This window comes from Molothrus aeneus, chromosome 3, assembly GCF_037042795.1.
Source record: "Molothrus aeneus isolate 106 chromosome 3, BPBGC_Maene_1.0, whole genome shotgun sequence".
In the NCBI taxonomy this organism is placed as follows: domain Eukaryota; kingdom Metazoa; phylum Chordata; class Aves; order Passeriformes; family Icteridae; genus Molothrus; species Molothrus aeneus.
In genome coordinates this window covers 22,484,034-22,505,018 of record NC_089648.1, presented here as the reverse complement: position 1 = coordinate 22,505,018, position 20,985 = coordinate 22,484,034, and the positions used below count along the sequence as shown (strand labels likewise).

Here is a 20,985-nt window from a genome sequence, read left to right as displayed (position 1 = left end):
CCTGATCGGCTGCTTGACAGAGAGGAGGAGACTGTGAGAGGAAAGGTCAGCTCTGTACTTACTCTTCCCCTCGAGGTCAATTGCTGGACACTGTCAGACACTGCAGCCAGGGGCGCTGGCTGATTAGTGAGCCCCAGCAAGGCCAGTTTGGAGCAGATGAACGTTGCCTGCGTGACAGACTGTCAGTGTCACCACAGCTTTGCAGCTCAAACTCCACGTGACCTTTCAAAACACAGGTGCTGCTTAGTGCAGGGTAAGGAGCTGGAGTTTCTGTTATCTGCTAGTTTGCTTCCCTGGCACTATTCAGGACAAGTCCAATGCACACCTGCATGTAATCCATGGGGCAAAGCTGGGCTCTTCTCACAGAGTGAGGCCATGGCTGAGAATCTGCACTCTCACTGTGGGTCACAGCTGGGAAAGGGACAGAAATTAGAGAGGACAGAGTGGGAGAAGCCCTGTGACAGATCTCCAGGGGACCGTGGTCCTCTGCGACCCATACAAATCCTAAATAAGTAAGGAAAGCCTTTTGCAACACGTGTGTAGGGCCAGAGGGAAAGGAAGATTTGGGATGCCATATCCAGTGCTGATCACTCCCCTGCTGATGCATTCAGTTCAGGCTTTACACAGCAGAAACTTTAGGCCAACTTGCATATTTTTAGCAAGTAAAAGGCCAGCTAGGATATTTTCAGCAAATAAAAATGAATCATTAGTTTGATTGGCAACTTTCAGGGACTATTCCTTCTGACAAATAAATAAACAGGTATGAATGCACCAAATCAATGAATTAATGGCCTCAGTTTGCCCAGATGATTTCATGTCAAATTACAGCTAAAATATCTCTCAGTTCTCCATCAGACTGCTTTGTTTGTTATAAATAATGCACACAAAGCCAGAAAACACCATGTCCCAGTAATTCTCCCCAGATAGGCACAGATAGGTCTTACTATGTTTGCAAATCACATTCCTGATACAGATCCTATTGTGAAGAAAAAATGGCTTAAAACTTGACCTGAATCAATACTGAGACTGCAAAAGAAATTGGAGCATAAATTCAGGCTCCTAATATTGTAACCTCAAAGTTTCTCTCGAATTCCTTCTTGGAAGTCATGCTTGCACTACTGAGAAAGATACTAAAATGCTTCTTATATAACTGCTCAGGAAAAGCTGTACGTGGGGAATAAACTACTGAGCTGGCATTAATTTAATTTTACTCTAGTGTTCTGCAATATGGTATATTTCACATCAGCTCCACTGTGTAAGGTTCTTCTATCTATCAATTTGAAGAGACAAGTTTGACATTAAATTTATCTCTTGGATAAATTACTGGATGCTTCTGAAGTCTACACTGAAGCATGAAGTGATAGTGTCTGCTGAAGCCATCAGTTCTTATTGACAAGTCTGGTTAAATTATCAGGTTGTATGTAATTTTATTTGAGTGTAGGAAAATGAAGGTTATAGCCAAGAACTTGGTGGGGTTTTCTTTCCTGAGATGATGATTTATTCATTTTGGCTTCAATAGCTACGGTGTCAGGCCTATTTTATATTTTTCCAACTTTGACACTTCAAACATTTGATTTCCCTTTGCAACTTCCAGCCTAAAACATGTTTCCCATTATATATATTCAAGTGACTGCCTTGCACACACTGACTCATGAGGCTGGTTTTTATTTTCACAAAATATATAACCCTATTTGAATAAAATACAGATGGTGTCCAATACATTAAACACAGCAAATTTGCCATTCCCTTCTCCATCCCCTCCATGTTCCCCTCCCCAGATTTTCTGTAGCTGCATGAAATCTTATCAGCCTCAGCTTGGAAAGGACATGGCAACAGAAATGTGATGCCATTCATATATGGTTTGCTGCAATAAACAATGTGCATTTTTTTAATTATTAGCATTTTTCTTTAGGATTCTGCATTTTGAGCTCTGCTTTAAAGCAAGCTTTGTGCCCCTTGGAAGGTACTGACCAGGCAGCTTCACATTGCCCTGTGGCAGAGTTTGAATAAAGGGCAATCAACATGGCATATGGCACCAAGGTCCCAGGTGACAGCTGGAGCAGATTCAGCTGCCTCTTACATCAGCAAGCAAGTTAGAGGGGGAAAAAAAGGCCATATACAACTGTATAGGAAATTACTTAAGTAAATTAGTAAAAACTGCTGAAATTAATTGAAGAAAAACCTGTTCTAGGTTTGCTCTGAAAGCATAATTTTACTTCAGAGTATAGACACATGTAACATTTACTTGGAATGCACAAGGTTTGTGGTTCTAAATAAGATTCTATCAGCATCACTAGATGGCATTGGAGGGTGCTTTATCTCATCATAAGAAAACAGTCTGTAGTAATTTTTATCAGGAACACAATGTTTACACCCTGAATTTAACCCAGGCAAGCTGAAGGCATGCTCTGTGGTGAGGGAATTGGAACATGAGGCAAGAACCAAGGCTGGCTGAGCAGTGACAGCATTGCTGCAGTTTTCTTCTGTCACACACAAGGATCCCACCACCTCTGAGCAAGAATGGGATGACTGAAACCTGGAGAGAAATAAATTCCAAAGGATACTGAAGAAACTGTGAACTGGTATTACATGGGCTGGTGACTTTGGAAAGGTAAGAGTTAATCTCCCCTGAGATGTAGGGTGGAATTTTTGGACTGCATATTTGTTTTTCCCCCACAGCAAATTATACAATTATTATAAAAATAGTATTTCCGTTTTTCTTACACCTTTTTTACTATATAGTACTCATGTCACTTTCCTATTACTTTTAGAATGAGACATGTTTGCCATCCAGTGATTTTTTTTTTGTTAGCTTCAACATCCACATTGGAATTAGTGCTAACTTTAGCCACCAATTCTTGCCCATTGTTACTGCACAGAAGCCATGCGAAGTCCACTGCTACCCTGGTTTCTGAATTGCAAGAGTATTATTATACTCATGGAGCTCTGTTTTACTCCTACTCTTTAGTAGCTGGTAAAAAGAAGCAAAGAGGAGTTTGTTCACCTATGAATACACAATTCCAGGAGCTCAGTCTCTAAGAAATTGACTGTATATCATAATAATAATTATAGGCCATGGAACATGTGTTGCAATGTAAGCCACCAAAATGGTGATTTCTTTTGACATCTGCCACTTTGACCCTCAATCCAAGTCATTAAAATTTTCAGTTCTCTAGGCAGACAGTGCAGAGTCTCTTCACAAATTCACTGCATGAATGTACATTATTTTTTGCCTCCGTAGTATTCTTTCTGCTTAAGAGCTGTCATTGACCAAAGTTCTATAATGAATCACAAATCAGAGCCATGTACAAATAAAAACCTGACATTTAATTGAAGCATTTCCATTTTTTAAAGAGGTTTTGGGTTTGTATCTCATGGGGGTTTAAGGACAGGATGGTAAAACATGTAGAAATAGTAGCACACATGATGATCAACAGCTTGTGCCCAAGAATGAGGCAGTACGTGCCAGTAAGTCATATGGGGTTTTTCATAGGTCATGAACTTGCACAAACCCAAGGTCTTGTATAAAACATTAAATACACCCACTTCTAAAAGTGCCACTGTGCCCCTGGTCATCTATTTGTCTGACTGGCTGCTCTGCATTCCTTCTACTCTATTTATGGAAAGCTGTAATTCATAAATACCAATTTGTACCATTATCTTCATACATGCCAGGTACTTGTAGTTTTGGAAACTGGAACTTGTTGTTAGGGCATACTTGAAGTTGGCAGAAGGATGATAAATAGGAATGGCATTATACCTATTAAACACTGAGTGTAAATGTGTAGAATTCATATTGCCTTCCTGTCATTATTTATTAAATAATATGTCTTTAATTTTCTGTATCTTGTTAAAGCTTCCATCTAAAAGAAAGATAAGTTTTCATGTTGTCTTTATTTACATTTCACAGGAACTTACATGTGCTCACATGGTCACGTACATACAGGAAAATCAGTGTATTTTTCCTCACTTATATGGCTCAAACATTTAGGTCCAAAAGGTAGGTTTTACTGAGTTCCTTCTTTGTTGAAAATCTAGCAGTCTGACACTGTTTTACGTGAACATAAATCAAAGATTAACTGATCTACACTGGTAAAATCAAGCTAAGTAAGATCAGATTCTCACTTTATCATTTCAAGTAGCCACTGGATAGTTTAGTCTTCCTTCAGCGCCTCCCAGTCATTTGCTGAAAAACTGTGGTTAGCAGGGATTTTTTGTTTAAAAGCCACAATTTCCAATAAATGCGTTGTGTGCCCTCTGGCTTGACATCAAAGACAGTTTCGTAATGAGGGTGGCTCCTGCTGAATTATATTTCCCATCAGTTTGGAGAGAAGTGGGGCACCTTTTACACAAAGGCAATTGTTGACTGTACACAAGCACAAAGGGAAGCAACACAACATCTTGTTTCCTTCACATTTTTTTAAATGCACCTCTTCAAAGCATCCATTCCAATTAGAAAAAACATCTCTTGTACTTACTTGTAAGAAACCTACTTGTCAGAGTTCAAATGCCAAGGCCCATGTCTGGGCTGAAGGAAGGGCAGGGACTCTGTGTGCCCTGGGATCTCTAGAGGAGGGCAGCCCAACATGTTTTGCCCCTCCTTAAAACACAGAAAGAGGAAAAAATATATTTTCATGACCAAAAAAACCAGTTCAGTGATCACATCTCAAAAATCATTAAGCAGAGTATGACTGTGAAGTCTTTATATACTGCATTCTTTCCACCAATGTTCCTCTTCTTCTTTGAGTCCCATTTTCTGTTTCTGCAGTTGATTGATGAAAACTTTAGATGAGTCTTTTCAACCTAAATCTGTTTGACTTCTTTCAACACCATTTCACATTTTGACCAAAAGGTTAGGGATAAGTTTTCCTCTAAAAAACTTGTGAACAGTCTTGCCACTCCATTTTTTTTTTCCCCCTCCACCAATAGTAGTTTGTAGTTAAGCCTTCACAGAATTTCATGCTAAAGAATACAATATAAGCTCTCCCTACTAAATCTGAACATCAGTGTTCACATCATGACTGTTCATATTATTATTTCCTGACAGGTAACATAACATGATCTCTGGATATTCACTGCCACCTTCCATATGCTTTGAATTACAAATCCGCTTGGTACAAGTTGATAAGGTGAATTTCAGAGGCAGGGGCAAGGTCTTCACTGTGCACCTACCATGGTCAGGTCCTACCCCAGGTGAATGTCCCCTGTGGTTGCCACGCCACAGACAGTAATTGCAACAGGAAGAACTGCCTTCAAGCCAGGTTGCTGTCCTCCCCTCACCCCACTCTGCCATCCCCACAAATCTCACAAACCTTTGGGAAACTTGATCATGGCTGGCAGAAGGACTAAGAAAAATGCCTCAGTGAAGCAGTGAGAGGAAGGGGCAAATCACAAATAATTGTACCACACTGAACTCCTTGATCTCATGTTGAAAGTTCCTGTCTGACATTCTTCACCAGCATCTCACTGCCCATCCAACCCCCCTTCACTCCTTCTACAAACTTACCTGAACCTCTCAGCTGGAAACAAGGCCCACTTCTTTTCAGGCTTTGTCTCATGGCAATGAATGCTCATGTCAGTATTACTAATCCCACCATAGATTTCTCCCAGATGTGATGTGAGATGTGGCCACCTGTTTGAAGCCGATTACAGGAGACCTCAGCTTTCCACTTAAAAAGACGCACTGAAGTTGGGGAGAAAGCTCAGAAAAATGAGCTGAGATAAAGCAGTAGGCTCAGACACGACAGAGAAAAATAGAAGAACACATTTTTATTTTGCTCTAAGCTAAGATGAAAGCTCTTGGCATATCTCCCCTGCAACCCTCAGGACGTCAGGCTGAAGGTGATGCTGGTCAGTGCTTGTTTGATTGCCTGGAACCTGTTCCCAGTGGTGGGACTAGAATCACCTCCTCACCAAACCATCAGGAGACAGTGGGCAGCTCTTGGAGGTGCTCTGAGCCTCAGACCAGCCAGGACAACATGGTGCTGGACTGGGCCAAACACTCAGCACAGCCCCTTGCAGAGCTGCAGCACCCATAGCCTCACACAGCTCTCACTTCTCCAGATGAACTCAACATCCTGTTTAGCACTTCATTTTGTGCACAGGCAATTGGTTTTTCACGGAGGAAATAAGCTCTCCTTGTTCAGCATGACACGTACATAAATACGTATACACATACACACACGTGCATGTGCACACACAGACAGCAGTCCTTTAAAGCCCTGTGGGTGTCTTCTTTCATATTGCTACCTTGTGGCTTGAGGAAGCCAGGAAATGTAAAAAGCAGTCCAAAAGTTAGGGGAAAAAACAGATAGAAATGCCTTTTCTGCAGAAAACATGAAGCAGGTCCCAGGCTGACTGGCCCAGGCCTGCCAACTCACTTTGTGCCTTGCTTCCTCCTCTTCCTCCTCCTCCTCTGTGGCTTCTCAAGGGTATCCATTCCACATGAGCCAGTCAGGCACTGCTGAATCAGACCCACTGCTGCAAAAATCACTTTCTCCACATAAATTCAGAATTTTGCCAGTGCTTACTACGGCTGGTAAATTCTCTTATTGTAGTATCACACCTCTCTTACTAAGATTTTAATCAGCATTTCCACTGGAAAGCCTTACTTTCAGAGTTATAAAACCTGCCTGTATAAAGTTGATTACCACTGAAATTTAAAATCCAGCTTCTTGGCTCACAGCTACATTTCTTTCTTGCTTACATGATCTCTGTTTGCAAAAGCTGATCTAAATTGGTTTGGCAACTTTGTTTAATTCTGGGGATAAACAATTCCTGACTAAAGAGGTATTTTTTCCCAGTGTGCAGAAAGTGATGGAATGAAATTATTGAAGTTACCTACTACAGCTTTAAAGTATTACCCTGAATGTCTTTTTTTTTTCTTTTAAATGTTGGCATTTTTTACATAGGAATGCAACTAAAGGATTTAAATTTAAAGAACGTTTTTAAATGTTGAGTATTTTTGGAACTGTGCAGTGCTTAATGGGAAGGAAATCACAGGAGGTTAAAGACTTTCAAAATACATACCAGCACCTCAGTGCCAACAACCCATATCACTTCAATGAACTGTGCAGTATGTGTTGGCATGATTTATGCAGCAATTTTAAAAGAATCCATACTGTTTGTTTATTACCACAGTATGATTGATGGGTTCCTAAGTGCAGGGCGACACAATCAGCTGAGCTATTAGGGCTGGGAGTTTGATAATTTGTGAGTTACAGCCATTACAGGACGTCACTTCAGCCAATTGCCAGAGCCATTAGGGCATCTGTGACCTCGGAGAAACCGCAGCAAGGCGAGACCCGCTGCCCGTGGTGCCACTGCCAGACCTTCCCTCCCTGTCAGACCCCACACTGCTGCCCGACTTCCCTGGCTCTCCTGCCCTGCTTCCCTGCCCTCCCTGGCAGGGGCTGCTGCCCAGCCTCTGTTTTGGCCCAAGGAGCAATTTCATCAAATCCTGCTCTCACCTTTGCCCCTTCCAAGTGCTCAAAGGCTGATACCAGCATAAGGCAAAGCACAGAGCAGCAAAGGCTGCTCAACCACTGTCTGCTAACTGTGACTCACTTTGTGACAGGCAACCACATAGGCAAAGCCACCAAGTACTCTAGGCACCAACAGACCCTTCCCTGGGAGACACTGGAACAACCTCAGTACTTTCTGGAAAAAATAACCCAAGTTTAAGTTTACATACAGTACAGTGGATTGAGGCATTTATTTGAAACATAAACACACAAAAACCAAGAATAAAAGAAATTTTATTTATCTTTTATTTTTATTTTTTTTACAAAAATAAACAATTTGAGAAACAAAAGCACATTTTTCCTGACTGTACAAACTACAAAACAGTATGACATTGGTCACTTTAGCATTTACTTCATTGCTTTCATTGAAAGCAAATTCTCTAGACACACCCTGCCTTTAAGATGCATTTTATATAGAATTAAGGCTAGCATTCATTTGACATCATTAAGGTCATTTACTTCATTCACTCTAAGAATCAGCAAGCGATGCCTTTGAAAACCAAGGACCTGATGATAAAAGGTATGAATAACTCCAAGATAGTCATTAAATTAGTACTGTTCAACCAGTTGGACTGCTTTGCCAGTCTGTCAAAGATGTGGCTTCCTGAACAATTCAACAAAAGTCTTAAGCACAGGCTTAATTGTAAGCATATGCTCAGGCCTATCCAGCAAAGCACTCGGCACTTGGGTAAGTCCCTGCCCTTTCAGTGGGACTATTCATATGCTTATGTGATTTGCTAGATCCATAAAATGGCTCTTTCAAATTAAAAATGAAACTTTATGATAACATTGGAAGCAAAAATGAAAATTAGTTGCAGTCTTGCAATTCTAAACATAAGCAATTCTTTCCGTTTGACAAATATGCCGGCATTGCATATCCCATAGCTTGAACACAAATGCTGATTGTCCTCAGCAACGTTTGCTATTCAGCAGACAAACTGATACGCTTCAGTTCCTCTGTTGTGATTGTACGTGCCCAAATAAATACCAGTGTGGAGGATACAGGCTTCCCAGAGAAATGATCAGCTTTCATCCCTGGACACACATGTATAGGTCAGAAATGTTATGCTAACCTTGCTTAGAAAAGCCAGAGGTGCCAGCTGATTTATAACCAAAATTATACTCTAACAGTGTATCATCTCTTGTACTTTGCTTTGGGTTGTTTTGCTTTGTTTTTAAATCACATTTTCAAAATCTTGTTTTATTGCACATTCATCCTGGTCATGCAGGTTATTTCTTTAAAGTTTCCTTTAGCACTCTATAGATTAGAATGAGTAATAGTGCAATTATTCTCCGGCCACAGCCGCCTTCTACCTAACAGCTGCCTATATTTATACACAAACAGCCCTTATCACTCACATGTCAGACTGAGCACTTTAGGTGTCAGTCTGTCACCTTCACATATGTTATCTTGTCAGGATCAGGCACAATATGATTCGAGGCCATCTTGAAGAAGACAAGCTGCCGACCTGCATTGAATAGGAAAGAGGGGGAAGGGGAGAATATTTAGAAGTGATGAGGAAAAAGGTAGCCTACTTTAAAATGCTGACATTTCAAATTCTATTTCAACCAACCTTCAGGCCATGCAAGACTGAACTCTCTCTTAACTCCAGCTGGTATAAACCTGAACTGTTTTTGTCTAAAATGACACCAAAATTCCCCTGGTTTCAGTATCTTTACTCTAACCTAATTATGGTCAAGATATATCTGTGCACAGCTAGCACAGTAAATGAAAGAAAGGTCTGAAGACTTTAATACAAATTCCATGTGGTCTTTAAAAAAGTGTTTTGAGACTCCCACTAATAAAAACAGGCTTGGGTTGGGGGCTTAAATGAAGGACATTAGTTTGATTGTACAGAAGCAGAATCATATTTGCATGCTTGATCTTTATAAAACTGATCAGTGCAATGTGTACTAAACATGACTTTCTCTGAAACAGCTCTTGCTGATCACTTTGTAGCTCTGGGCTTTAAACAAGATGGAACAAGGTTTCTAGTCCCCAGACAAAAAGCAGCAGGAAGTGACAACAGCCTGGGCAGCATAAGGCACCTGCTGCATTTATATCCAAGGCCAGTATATATTATATCCCTTTATATCCTTGAATATGGCAAAGTTTCTTTGTTTGGTGTCTGTGGGAGCCACAGCACAGCTCTTCTACCTCCCCACACTTACTGACCTGGCACCTTATTCACATTCCTGTCTCCCAACGAGCTCCTTCTGCCCCACAGACCTGCACAATCACTGCCTTTCTTTGCAGCACATAGATGCACTCCTTGTCTGCTGTACTTCTGCCTTCCCTCTCTAAACTTGAGAAAATCAAATGCTATTTGCTCCCAGCCTGCCTCTCTAGGGGGCTCCCATAACACTATTTTCTTTAAAAGTATTGCATGGCAAACAGGATGCCTCAACTACTGAGCAAATTTCCAAGCTGCAAGTTTCAGGGACTCAGGTGCTCATGCCTCAGGAATGGTATGGCAAAGGGAATGACAAATAAGACTACAAATACTGCTGTCCCATTTGCTTTTAATACTGTAAGCCAAGATAGGAGCTGCTCTAAACTTCCAATGAATTTCCCTGTGCCAGAATAAATACTTTTTTAATATATCAATTAACTTCAAAATTCCAGCTACGGATAGTCTGACATGATGACATAGTAGTCTCTGGTTAGCTACAGACAAGGTTAACAGGAATTAGATTTTCCTTGGTTCCATGGAAGCGCCTGCTCACACCTCCCAGAAGCACAAAAATGCAAAAAAATAACACTTCAGATCCTGTGGTTTGGTAACCTGAGGTCCACGTGCTTAGCCCTCTAGTGCCAGCTCCTGTGAGCCTGTCTGAAATTTCTGTTCCCCTGACAGCTGGCAAAGAGAAGCCTCACCAAAGAGAAGCTGCCTCAGCTGAACCTTCAGAAACTCCCTCACTTCCAGATGCTGCTGGTGGCTCCCCCAGCCCAGCACAACACACTCCCCAAGCTATATTAAAACACTTAGGGCAGCCAGAAGAGGTGACTCAGTTCTGCTCCACAGCATCCAGGACCTACCTGTCCAAGTTGTCTGGTTAGTCAGGACGAAAGCTTTGCACTGGGAGTAGCTGTCACAGATCTCAATGGCTTCGTTGACATCAAACACGGAGAGGAGGCAGCCCTTGTGGTGGTAGGATGGCCAGCATCTGTAGTTCTCATCAGGAATAAAGGCTTCAGGCACCCGTCTGTACTCTGCAAATCAGAGCAGAGCAGTGGTTGGAAAGCTCCAGTAAACTGGTTGTTTTTAACAGGCAAGGTTTATTAGAGCAGCCTAGGAGCAGGATATATGATGGAAAAGCTGACGGTTCAGGCTGTACCAGCTCTGGTTTACTCCCAAATGTGTTTATAGCTCTGCACTTTCGTTTCCTTTTCCTTCCCTCCTTTCTTCTTCTCACCTTTTTCTCCAGAAAGCGTCTGTAAATAAACAGTCCGTGCACAAAACCCCTTCCCCTTCCCCACTGCGGAGGCGAGGCTTTGGTTTTATTAGGAGTTTTACAGGAAGAATGTCCCATTGAATAAACAGCATCCACTTGAATGAACTGACTCACTGTCCTACTTCGCAACAGTGAGCAGGATTGTCGGGGTGAGACCTGACCAGGCGTTCCCAGCCCTCCCTCTCCCTCAGAAGAGCATGCTATTTTTCTCTGGCTCCTTTAGAGAAGGAAGAAAAGACAGGCTTTTAATTAAGCAAACTTTTTTTGCTTGCTCAGATTAGGACAAAAGAGGAGTCGCTTGATGGGCCTCTGAAGAGAAGGGAGGGGGGGAGTAGCGGGAGCATGTCAGCGTGGTCCTGCCCAGCCGCGCCTCCGCTGCCCCACCGCCTGCTCCTCTCCTTGGCTGCCGTTCAGTCTCACTTGCCTTTATGAGCTGCCTCTTGTTCTCTGTTCACTGCTCCTCTCACTTTCCCAGCCACTAACGGGGCTTTCTCTAATGAATGCATCAGCAAATTCAACTGATCATTTATAAACACTTCTGTTTAGCCTCCAGACACACAAATTAATGGTTCCCTCCTGTCTCTCCTCCCCACGTCCTATTCAAAAAACTAAATACATTCTATATTTCTTCTAATTGTGTCTATTATGGAAACCAGAGCTGCCTGCCCTGACTCACAGTCTATTCTTAAGTCACTTTGGTTCAGGCATTTTCTGCCTGCTCTGCTGATTCAGCCTGCTAATATTTCATACAGCACTGAGTCAAAGGCAACTGTGTCTGCTACTCCAAACTGTCAATATTTCAACTGGAAAAAGAAGTGCACATTCATGAGTGCTCATTCTCACCACACAGTCTGAAATAGTGGGAAACAAATGTAGTAAATACATTCTATTTTAAGCTCTAGCTCATTTAAAGTATCATAAGAAACATTCTCAAACAAGAAGCAAAATCAGAGCTGATCATGTCCCAGTTAAATGAAAAGCAAAAACGTTTTCCAAATTCAGGAAATGCAGATTCATGCACAAGAAAAAAATTTTCAAAATGTAGTTCCACATTATGACTGGTCATTTCTCCATCAAAAATATTTATGCATTTCTTTTGAAGAGAAGTCAGAGCATAAATCAAACTTTTACCTTGGCTAGGTAAAAGTCCCTTTTTTCCCAGTTTCTGTATCAACTGTAGTGTAACAATCATTGCATGTAACAGAAGATACTCTTATCTTCACATGGAACTGCTGAGTATTGATTTGTACCTCACAGCCTAGTAAAATGATGTGTACAAATTAAAAGCAAAAAAAAAATCAATTCCCTGTAGTTAGCACTGTATGTAACAATTTGTATCAGCATACACGCTATGCTGACTGGATATAAAATGTGATTATCCACAGCTCCTCTTTGCACACCACAGAACAGCCACCTCACACTGCACTGTGTCAAGCCCCATGCCACAGGGGGCATTCACCAAAGGATGGTCCTTGCTGTGGCAGTAGAAGATGAAGCATCTGCCTGATTCTCTGTGACAGCAGGGAGCCTGTCCCAGCCCCTCTCCAGGGCACTTTGGGAGTCTGACAGGCTCCATGCTGGGGCTGGGAGGAAGCTGCAGCATCCCTCAGCGCACCATCACTGCACTAAGAGAGCAGCCCAACATCACATCATGTGTTTTTCTTCATGCAAGAAAGCCCACCTTGAGGACCCTTATTTAATATTTAAAATATTTAAACTTCTCTGAGCACAGATATGCATCTTAATAGGCCTAAAGCACTTCCCTTTTCCTCAGCATTGCTCCCAATACAGCACTCAGGGGTTAGGCTCTCAGCTGACATAGACTTCAAAGGAGCAGCAGTGATTCAGAGGTAGGAGATAAAGTTCTCCCTTTCCATTGCCTTTTTCAAGGTGACCAAGCCTGGTAAATCATCTGGGCAGCTCAGACACATTAATCAACGGAGTTGGACCAGCAGTAACAGAGATGCCAAGGTCCTGGTTTGAGTCTGCAAGCGAGGATGGAAGCAGTCATGCAAGTGTAGTGTCACCACTCAGCAGGGCCCTGTGGCTGTCCCTTCTTGCTGCTCCCTGCCAGTTCTGACATGAGGGAAAGCCAAAACCATCTCCAGTGACTCATGGGAACAAGTAACAGGCACATGGCAGTATGACACAGATGCAAAGAGCATTTTCCTTTGGCTGGGAGATCACCAAGCACCACGCGGGTGGAAACACCACCGCTGGAATCTGAGGGAAGGCACACAGTCACACAGGCTGGGCTCCACAAGGACAGCTTCTGGCAGGGCCTCCAACCGGCAGGAGCCACTGGATACCTGCAATCTGGGGATGGAGCCTGTGCTGCCCACAGGGAGGGGAGGATGCAGTGAGGGGAAAGGCAGGAAGACAGCCCCTCTCCCCCCTCACATGGCAAACAGCAGCGATGGCTGCCTGAGAGTGCCTTCCCTTAGGAGCATCCCAATGGAAGGCAGCCACAAGAAGTGGAGAGCAGTGATAGCCCTGCACCTGATTCCTGCTCCCACACCAGCCACGCACGCCTGCTTGCCCTGGGAAGCCAACATGGAACGTCTCTTAAACTATTACAGTCAGAACTGATCAGAAACTCATTGCAACACCAATCAAGTGGTGGTCTAAGCAAACTGCACTTCTCTTCAAAACTCACTCCTCTTCCAGCAGAGCAAGGCAGCTGCCTTGTCCATTTGCATGGTAAAGGCAAGCATCCCTGGAATCTCTTACTTGCATAGTGTTGATTTAGGGAGCTTACCCTTTAGCCCTTACTTGTATGACTTGTGAAGAAAGGCACTCCTCTCACATGCACAGGAAGGACCCTCCTGAGGATGCTCCTCCACTGAGATGTGTCCCAGCAATAACATTAGGTCCAGCCCTTAGGAGAGCTGGGCTTCTCCTACACCTTTAAATTGGACACCACAGTGCAGCTCCTCAATTAAGCAGTACTCCAATGGTTTAAAGACAGCTCCAGCCCAAGTTTTTGTCCTGCCAAGACCTGGAACTTGCTTAAATGGAGTCCTTGGAATTTGAAGGCTCACAGCAGTAAATCACATCATAAAAAGGTCAAAGTTCTGGTCAATTTCCAGACTAATGGTGTTTAAAACCAATAAATGCTTTCCTAATACTATAAATGCAGCCATAAATTTACACTTTTGTGTACATACACATAGCTTGACAGAGAGTACATAAAGTCTATCAAGGTAATGGCAAGGAATAGATCAAAGAAATGCGAGGCATCCCTACTGGTATCAGCAGAAAAAGAATCCTTTCCTCCATTAACTAATTTTGTGAGGATTGAAGCAACTAAATGCAGTGCAGTAAGCCTGATCTTGATGTTACTTACAACAGGTTTACTCCAGAGTTTAACACAGGGGAGGTAATACAAGAGCTCACAGTTACACAGATAGATTCTGCTCCAAAGCATTTCTTGTAAACGTTTTGGAGCTTCAAGATGCCTTGCTATGCTTAAGCCAGGTAATCCTTAAAAGTTTTGTTTTGTGATCGCTTTTATAGTTTTAAATATTTTTACACAATTGTTCTGATCAATCAAAACATGCTGCTTTGATCAGGCCAAAATCTTAGAATTTTCTTAGCATGTTAGCCACATCCCCATAATGGCCACACTGATCCTCAAACCAAGATCACCCACTTGTTGTGACAAGTAAGAGAGGCATCTTTAAAAGCTATCTGCAGCATCACTGACCAGTGCAAGAGCTGCACAAAAAAAAAAAAGAAGCCAATGCTTTAAATTCTTATTCTATCTTTTTTTCCATCAAAAACCACCTGCACTGTCCCAAAGCCAACTACAATCTATAAACATACTCATTTTCACTGTACTAGACTGAATCATATAAAGAGCTCCACAAGTATATAATAAACTATGTGAAACCGCCTGCGGTTTCCCCCTTTTAGCCTGTCTGAATCACCCTAAATCTGACTTTAATCAGTCCTAATGACCATTTATTTCAGCCACAGCAGCCAGACTGCATTTTTACTACCAACTACAGCTACTTGTTGGAGATTTGCCCAGTTCTCTTATCACCTGCCAATACACTGTGGGTCAATGACAGAGACACAACCACGTTCATCCTTGAGAGAAAAATCATGTTGTTCCTTTTTCTCCCTCCTTTTTTCCTCCAGTCTCAGGAGGAACACTGGCCATCAACCCTGGAATTGCTTTTAATTGCTTTGCTCTCAAGTAAGCAGAAAGAGCCTGATCTTGCCAATATCAGCAAAAAGTGGTATTGAGCAGTGTTTTGCTCTACAAACAGTGCCTTCTGATTCCCAGGGAGCTCTTGGAGAACAGCACTGGATCCAAAATAGACAATAACACACTAATGTTTTTAGTATGCTTCATTTTACTCTGAACTTTTCCTCATGTTCCAATACCTCACATTTAAACACACTTCCGACAGCAGGCCCTGTGAAGCTCCATGCACAGTTTGCTAAGAGAGCGGCTTTGGTGTGCCTGAGGGAGCGAGGGGCAGGCCTGTCCTGTGGGCTCGGCCTTCAGCCAGGCCTGACACATCCCAACTGCTGGGAAAGCCAGGCTGGCCTGCCAGGCATTGCTCTGCCTCAGAGCAGGAGAGAGCCCTGCTCCTGTGGGGAGCATTCCCCTCAGAGCAGGAGAGAGCCCTGCTCCTATGGGGAGCATTCCCTCAGAGCAGGAGAGAGCCCTGCTCCTGTGGGGAGCATTCCCCTCAGAGCAGGAGAGAGCCCTGCTCCTATGGGGAGCATTCACTCAGAGCAGGAGAGAGCCCTGCTCCTGTGGGGAGCATTCCCCTCAGAGCAGGAGAGAGCCCTGCTCCTGTGGGGAGTGTACCCCTCAGAGCAGGAGAGAGCCCTGCTCCTGTGGGGAGCATTCACTCAGAGCAGGAGAGAGCCCTGCTCCTGTGGGGAGCATTCCCTCAGAGCAGGAGAGAGCCCTGCTCCTGTGGGGAGCATTCCCTCAGAGCAGGAGAGAGCCCTGCTCCTGTGGGGAGTGTTCCCTCAGAGCAGGAGAGAGCCCTGCTCCTGTGGGGAGTGTTCCCTCAGAGCAGGAGAGAGCCCTGCTCCTGTGGGGAGTGTTCCCTCAGAGCAGGAGAGAGCCCTGCTCCTGTGGGGAGCGTTCCCTCAGAGCAGGAGAGAGCCCTGCTCCTGTGGGGAGCATTCCCTCAGAGCAGGAGAGAGCCCTGCTCCTGTGGGGAGCATTCCCCTCAGAGCAGGAGAGAGCCCTGCTCCTGTGGGGAGTGTACCCCTCAGAGCAGGAGAGAGCCCTGCTCCTGTGGGGAGCGTTCCCCTCAGAGCAGGAGAGAGCCCTGCTCCTGTGGGGAGCATTCCCGTGTCCTGCGTGCAGGCCAGGCCAGGCCTCATGGCTCTTTGTGCGCTCCCATTGTGCCAGCAGCAGAGCCGTATTTAAATCGGTATGCAGGCGTTCACCAAAACACAAATAAATAACCAGAGGAACAACATGTTCCCTTACATTTTATTCCTGTTAACATGACACAGCTGGAGCATTCTTCCTGCCTCGTGCCCCACATCCCAGGGAGCTGTTCCATATCCACAGCCACCTCTGTGGCACACACCAATTTACCAAAGGCAACAGGCCCAAAATGTCCTACAAATGCTTAAATATTGTATGTGGTCCACCCAATCATAAAAACAAGGATGCCGATGATGGACAAGCCAGAAGATGCCTAGGGTCACGTGTTGGGGCATTTAAGCTGGAAGACAGAGGCCCACAGGATTTATAGAAGACACTCAGAGACTTCTTTAGTGTTCTGGAAGGGAACTGAGGACCTCAGCAGAAAGCATTTTGCTGTGCAGAGCTAAGTTGGACAAGTTTAGCAACAGCAAAACACATTGCTCAGGGAACAGGGTAAATGGCTTGCACAGTGGTGGAGATACAAGTGAGCAACAAGCAATTGGTTGTGGTCACTGCAGAGCTGCTCAGACCCACACGGCTGCAAAGGAACCTGCTCCTGTGTTCCTGTGTGCTGGCAGTGCCTGGCTCCTGATGTGAGAGCCCCCCGCCGCCAGGCAGGGTGCAAACGAGATTTTCTGCCCTGTGGTCTTTTCCCCCTCAGCCCTGAGAGCTCTGGGAAAGGGACACCAAAGGTATATGTATAAAAATAATTTATAAAAAATATAAAGCTGATAACATTTGTTATACTATATTTTGATAGAGCAGGAATCTGGGCTGCAGTTTGTTACTGATTTCAATAATTCTTGGGTAGATTTACTGATTCCTAAGCAGGTTGCTATAGTGACCCTGCAGAATATTTTTTTCAAAACACTGTTGTACTGTAAATATTTACATACAGCATAATCCTGCCAAATTGTCTTGAGACAAAGGAAAACACAACATGTCTTTGCTTTATGTCCAGCCTTCCAGCTTTTTTAGCTTTGAGAATGTGCTTTCAGCTAGCAACAGCAGCTAGTTACAGCTTTCTGTGGGCTTGCACGCCCCCAGACCTAATAATGGGTCATTTATTAGCTTTAATGAATAACAAAGCTATCCGATTTACGAGTGTTAGCTGATTTCACGCATTTCTGAGTAAATTCTGAGTTAACTGAGGGGCTGGGGCTTAGCTCAAGGGCCAGATATTCGGTACAAATCACTGTCACTTGATTGAAGTAATAAAAACCTTGATACTGGGGCATGACTTTACTGATGAACATCAGTAGCTTTTTTGTAGTCTCCTTAATCTGGATAATTAATGGAATGATTTAATCATTTTTAGATAACATATGTCAGAAGAAGTATATGGTTCCTGTTTTAATTCACATTCTTCTGGATTCCAGCAGGAGAGGCCAACAGCCAATGGAATATAAAAGCATTTGTTCCTGGTGTTGTTTTAAACACTGCAATGTTCCCATATCAACATGAACAGCAGTGTGATTTATGACTGCAGAACACATACACAGCTATCAAATGTCTCCCACGCCTCTACTCTAGGATACTAAACCAAAGTCCAGAGCATAATATAATTTACAGCACTATAAAATCTTTACAACTGAAGCACAGTGAAAGCTTAATATCCAAGACCTTCTGTAATATGACTGTGTCATCTTGTTAAACTTTATTTATGGGAACACTAGGCCTGACAAGAACTTTCTTCATGCCACTTCCCTACTGCTTATCAATATCACCTTTCTCGCTTTGTGGTGTTCACAGGAGGAGGTCTTCTTTTCAAAAACATAAGTTCACATAGATAACACGCAGTTTCTTCAGCAATAATGTTTTAGTTATGGCCTTACATGATTTGCCCAAGATCATGATCTTGTCTTTCCTACTATGAATTTACAATGGTCTATCCAAGATAATGCCTAATTCCAAGCATTTAAAACCTAAGACAAATTCTGAAGCTCCATTACCTGAACCTTCTCTGTAGCTTCTTCTCAAAACCAAAACTAAACAAAACCTTATAATTCTTGGATCAGAATTCTCCTCCTGTTCTTTTAGGTTTCAAAACAGGTCGTGCACCAGAAAGGCCTTATTTTGTCACTAAACCTTTAAATGACAGGAGAATGGCATCACAAATTCCTGTCATTTCTACTATTTGTGAGAGCAAAAGTCCTGGGAGTGAGTCAACATGTGAGAGTTCTATCATCTGAAGCAAAATGGATGCAAACTTGTGCCTCTCCCATCTTGGCACCCATTGGGGTATGAATGCAAAGCTGATTAACTCCAGTCTGGCCTGAGAACCAAATGATCACCTTTCATTTATCTTAACTTGGCACTGGGCTGAAAAACACCCTTCTTGAACTTTGTCTATGTTGCAGAGCAACATGGAAAACATTTTAAAAAATCATGCAATCTTAAAAATATTTTTTTGTCCAAATAGGGCCAAAGCAGGACCTCAACCTACAGCTTGGGAAAGTATCCCAGTTGTTCCTTTTCATCCCTGTCTACCACTCTATCAAGATCTATAACAATATTCCATCTGTTCAGCTGTTCAGCCTTGGTTTCAGTGGTGAGGTTGCAATCTCTGTTGGGAACATCCTGCCAGTAGAAGAGGCTGATTCCCTGGACACCACTCCCTTCCAGGACACCTGTCACCCTCTCCTTGCAACTCCACTGGACCACAGGAGAGTTCCTCATTCCATTATCTCCAAATAAATTTTAATTAATAATTTCTCATTCCATAATCTCTGGATTGAAAATTTTAAAAATTAATTCCAATACAGTATTAGTATCAGATATCAGTCAAATATCAGTTGAGGAAAGATTATGGTTTGAATTAAAATTATAAAAGTGGGTATATAAGCCCATTTTAGCCCTCGTTATATCACTTCTTCCTATTTGCATGGCAAGGAAAGGGAGTCTTAAAATAGAAATAGATTACAACACCTTTTCTGTTTGGTTAAAGTGGCCTTAAAACAAACTAGAAATAGGCCTGCACATCTTAAAGGCATGGCAGCTAAGTCTGAGAACACATCTAACATAAGTGTAATTTCTAGTAACATACCCAGTTCCTCAGGCTTGTCCCTGTTTGAGAACATTTTCTTATCAAGGAATTCAATATTACACTCAGGGTACTTAATGTACATTATCCAATATGTTACATAAAGTATCTACAGATTTTCAATATCTTTGGTCACACTGTGAAGTGCCTAAGTCCATTAGCAGTGTCCTGCAAATAAAACAGGCTCCTTGCAGAGCAGGGCATTACCAACCATGAACATGGGGGCAGTGGATTCTCTGTTACATTATCAAGGACTCTACAGAATTAAATTAACACAAAAATGTGTAATTATTACAGTAGCTAAATATACACAGAGCTCTGCTTCGTATCCGCGGAAACCTGCACTGATACACTGACTACTGCTGTCCAAAGCTTCTCTCCTTGTGAGTCTTTATAAACATGACAGATCTCTAAAATTCAAAACCTTCACCTCATCCTGATACAGCAGTGAAACCTGGAATCAACCAGCATCATAGAACAACTTCAGCTCTCCTGGCACTTCTTCAACAAAGGACATGTTTGTACTATTGATTGTACTGCTGAAAATAATTTTGCTGTGTTGACAGGTATCACTCAGCACAGATGTGATGAAAAGCTGAAAATTAGAAAGTTAAATGAACACCTGCAACAATTTTCCTGCCAATTTTACAACAAAATAAATATTGAATTATTCTGATAAGTGGGTCAAATTCATCCTTGGTATCATGGCCCTTTGAGGTTAACAGAGCCACAACCAGAATGAATTTGGCTCCTGTGTCTCTTTCACTGAGCAAATGCTTCACTGAACTTTTCAAACCCTCTGTGCCAGCATTCATCTTCATTGAGAACCCATATTTCCCTCTTTACTGAGCTTTTGCAGCAAAGCCATAATTTTCCTATCAACTTGCAGTCAATTATGTTGACAGTTTGACATGAACATTGTACGTACACAAAAATAATTTGCAAAACAGCTTTTACAATTGTTGGGCTTAACAGTCATTTCCAGCACACATAATATTCTTTGACATGTACAATTCCACAGCTATCCTTCTAGGAAGAACATGCACCACTTGTACCACAGCTTGAATAGCATACAGACATGTTATGAAAAAGATACTGTTATTCAGTCTTGTTTTCATCCTGTTCTATTTTTTCATTCTATTGCTAGCAGAAGATGAGGGACACACTATTTTTCCCTTGCAAAGAAAGTAAAAATTTACTTCTTCTTAGTCTTCCAATCAATAAACATTTATGTTACAAAAAATTCATTTTAAGTCCCAGGAAGCCCATGGGGGGTTACAGCCTCATGAGTGGATTCTCCCCAATATATGTTCAGGCAGGTTTTGGTACTACAACAGCAGTGTGTGGATGTGGTGAAACACATTTTCCATAAATCTGTCATGGAGAACTCCCTTTGGATTTCCTTATTCCCATTACAACCTGCTCACACTTATGGATGTCCAGCTACATCACAGAGTGAGAAGAGTTACAGGAGGCTCCCAGGAAGCAAAAAGCAGATAAAATATTATCAATGCATGATTTCAAGGACCACCAAGCTTTGCTTTCTGCACATTAGC

General features: G+C 42.7%; 1 protein-coding gene across 1 annotated transcript in view; it reads right to left on the bottom strand.

Moving 5' to 3' along the window:
* Window positions 1-7,739: 7,739 nt before the first annotated feature.
* PKDCC (protein kinase domain containing, cytoplasmic) overlaps window positions 7,740-20,985 on the bottom strand; it is a 36,597-nt gene continuing 23,351 nt past the window's right edge. Inside the window, exons 6-7 of the mRNA XM_066547857.1 lie at window positions 10,564-10,737; window positions 7,740-8,992 (exon numbers count right to left, since the gene is read on the bottom strand). Coding sequence (XP_066403954.1) covers window positions 8,907-8,992; window positions 10,564-10,737 — 260 coding nt within the window. The 3' untranslated portion in view covers window positions 7,740-8,906. The remainder of the gene's footprint in view (window positions 8,993-10,563; window positions 10,738-20,985) is intronic.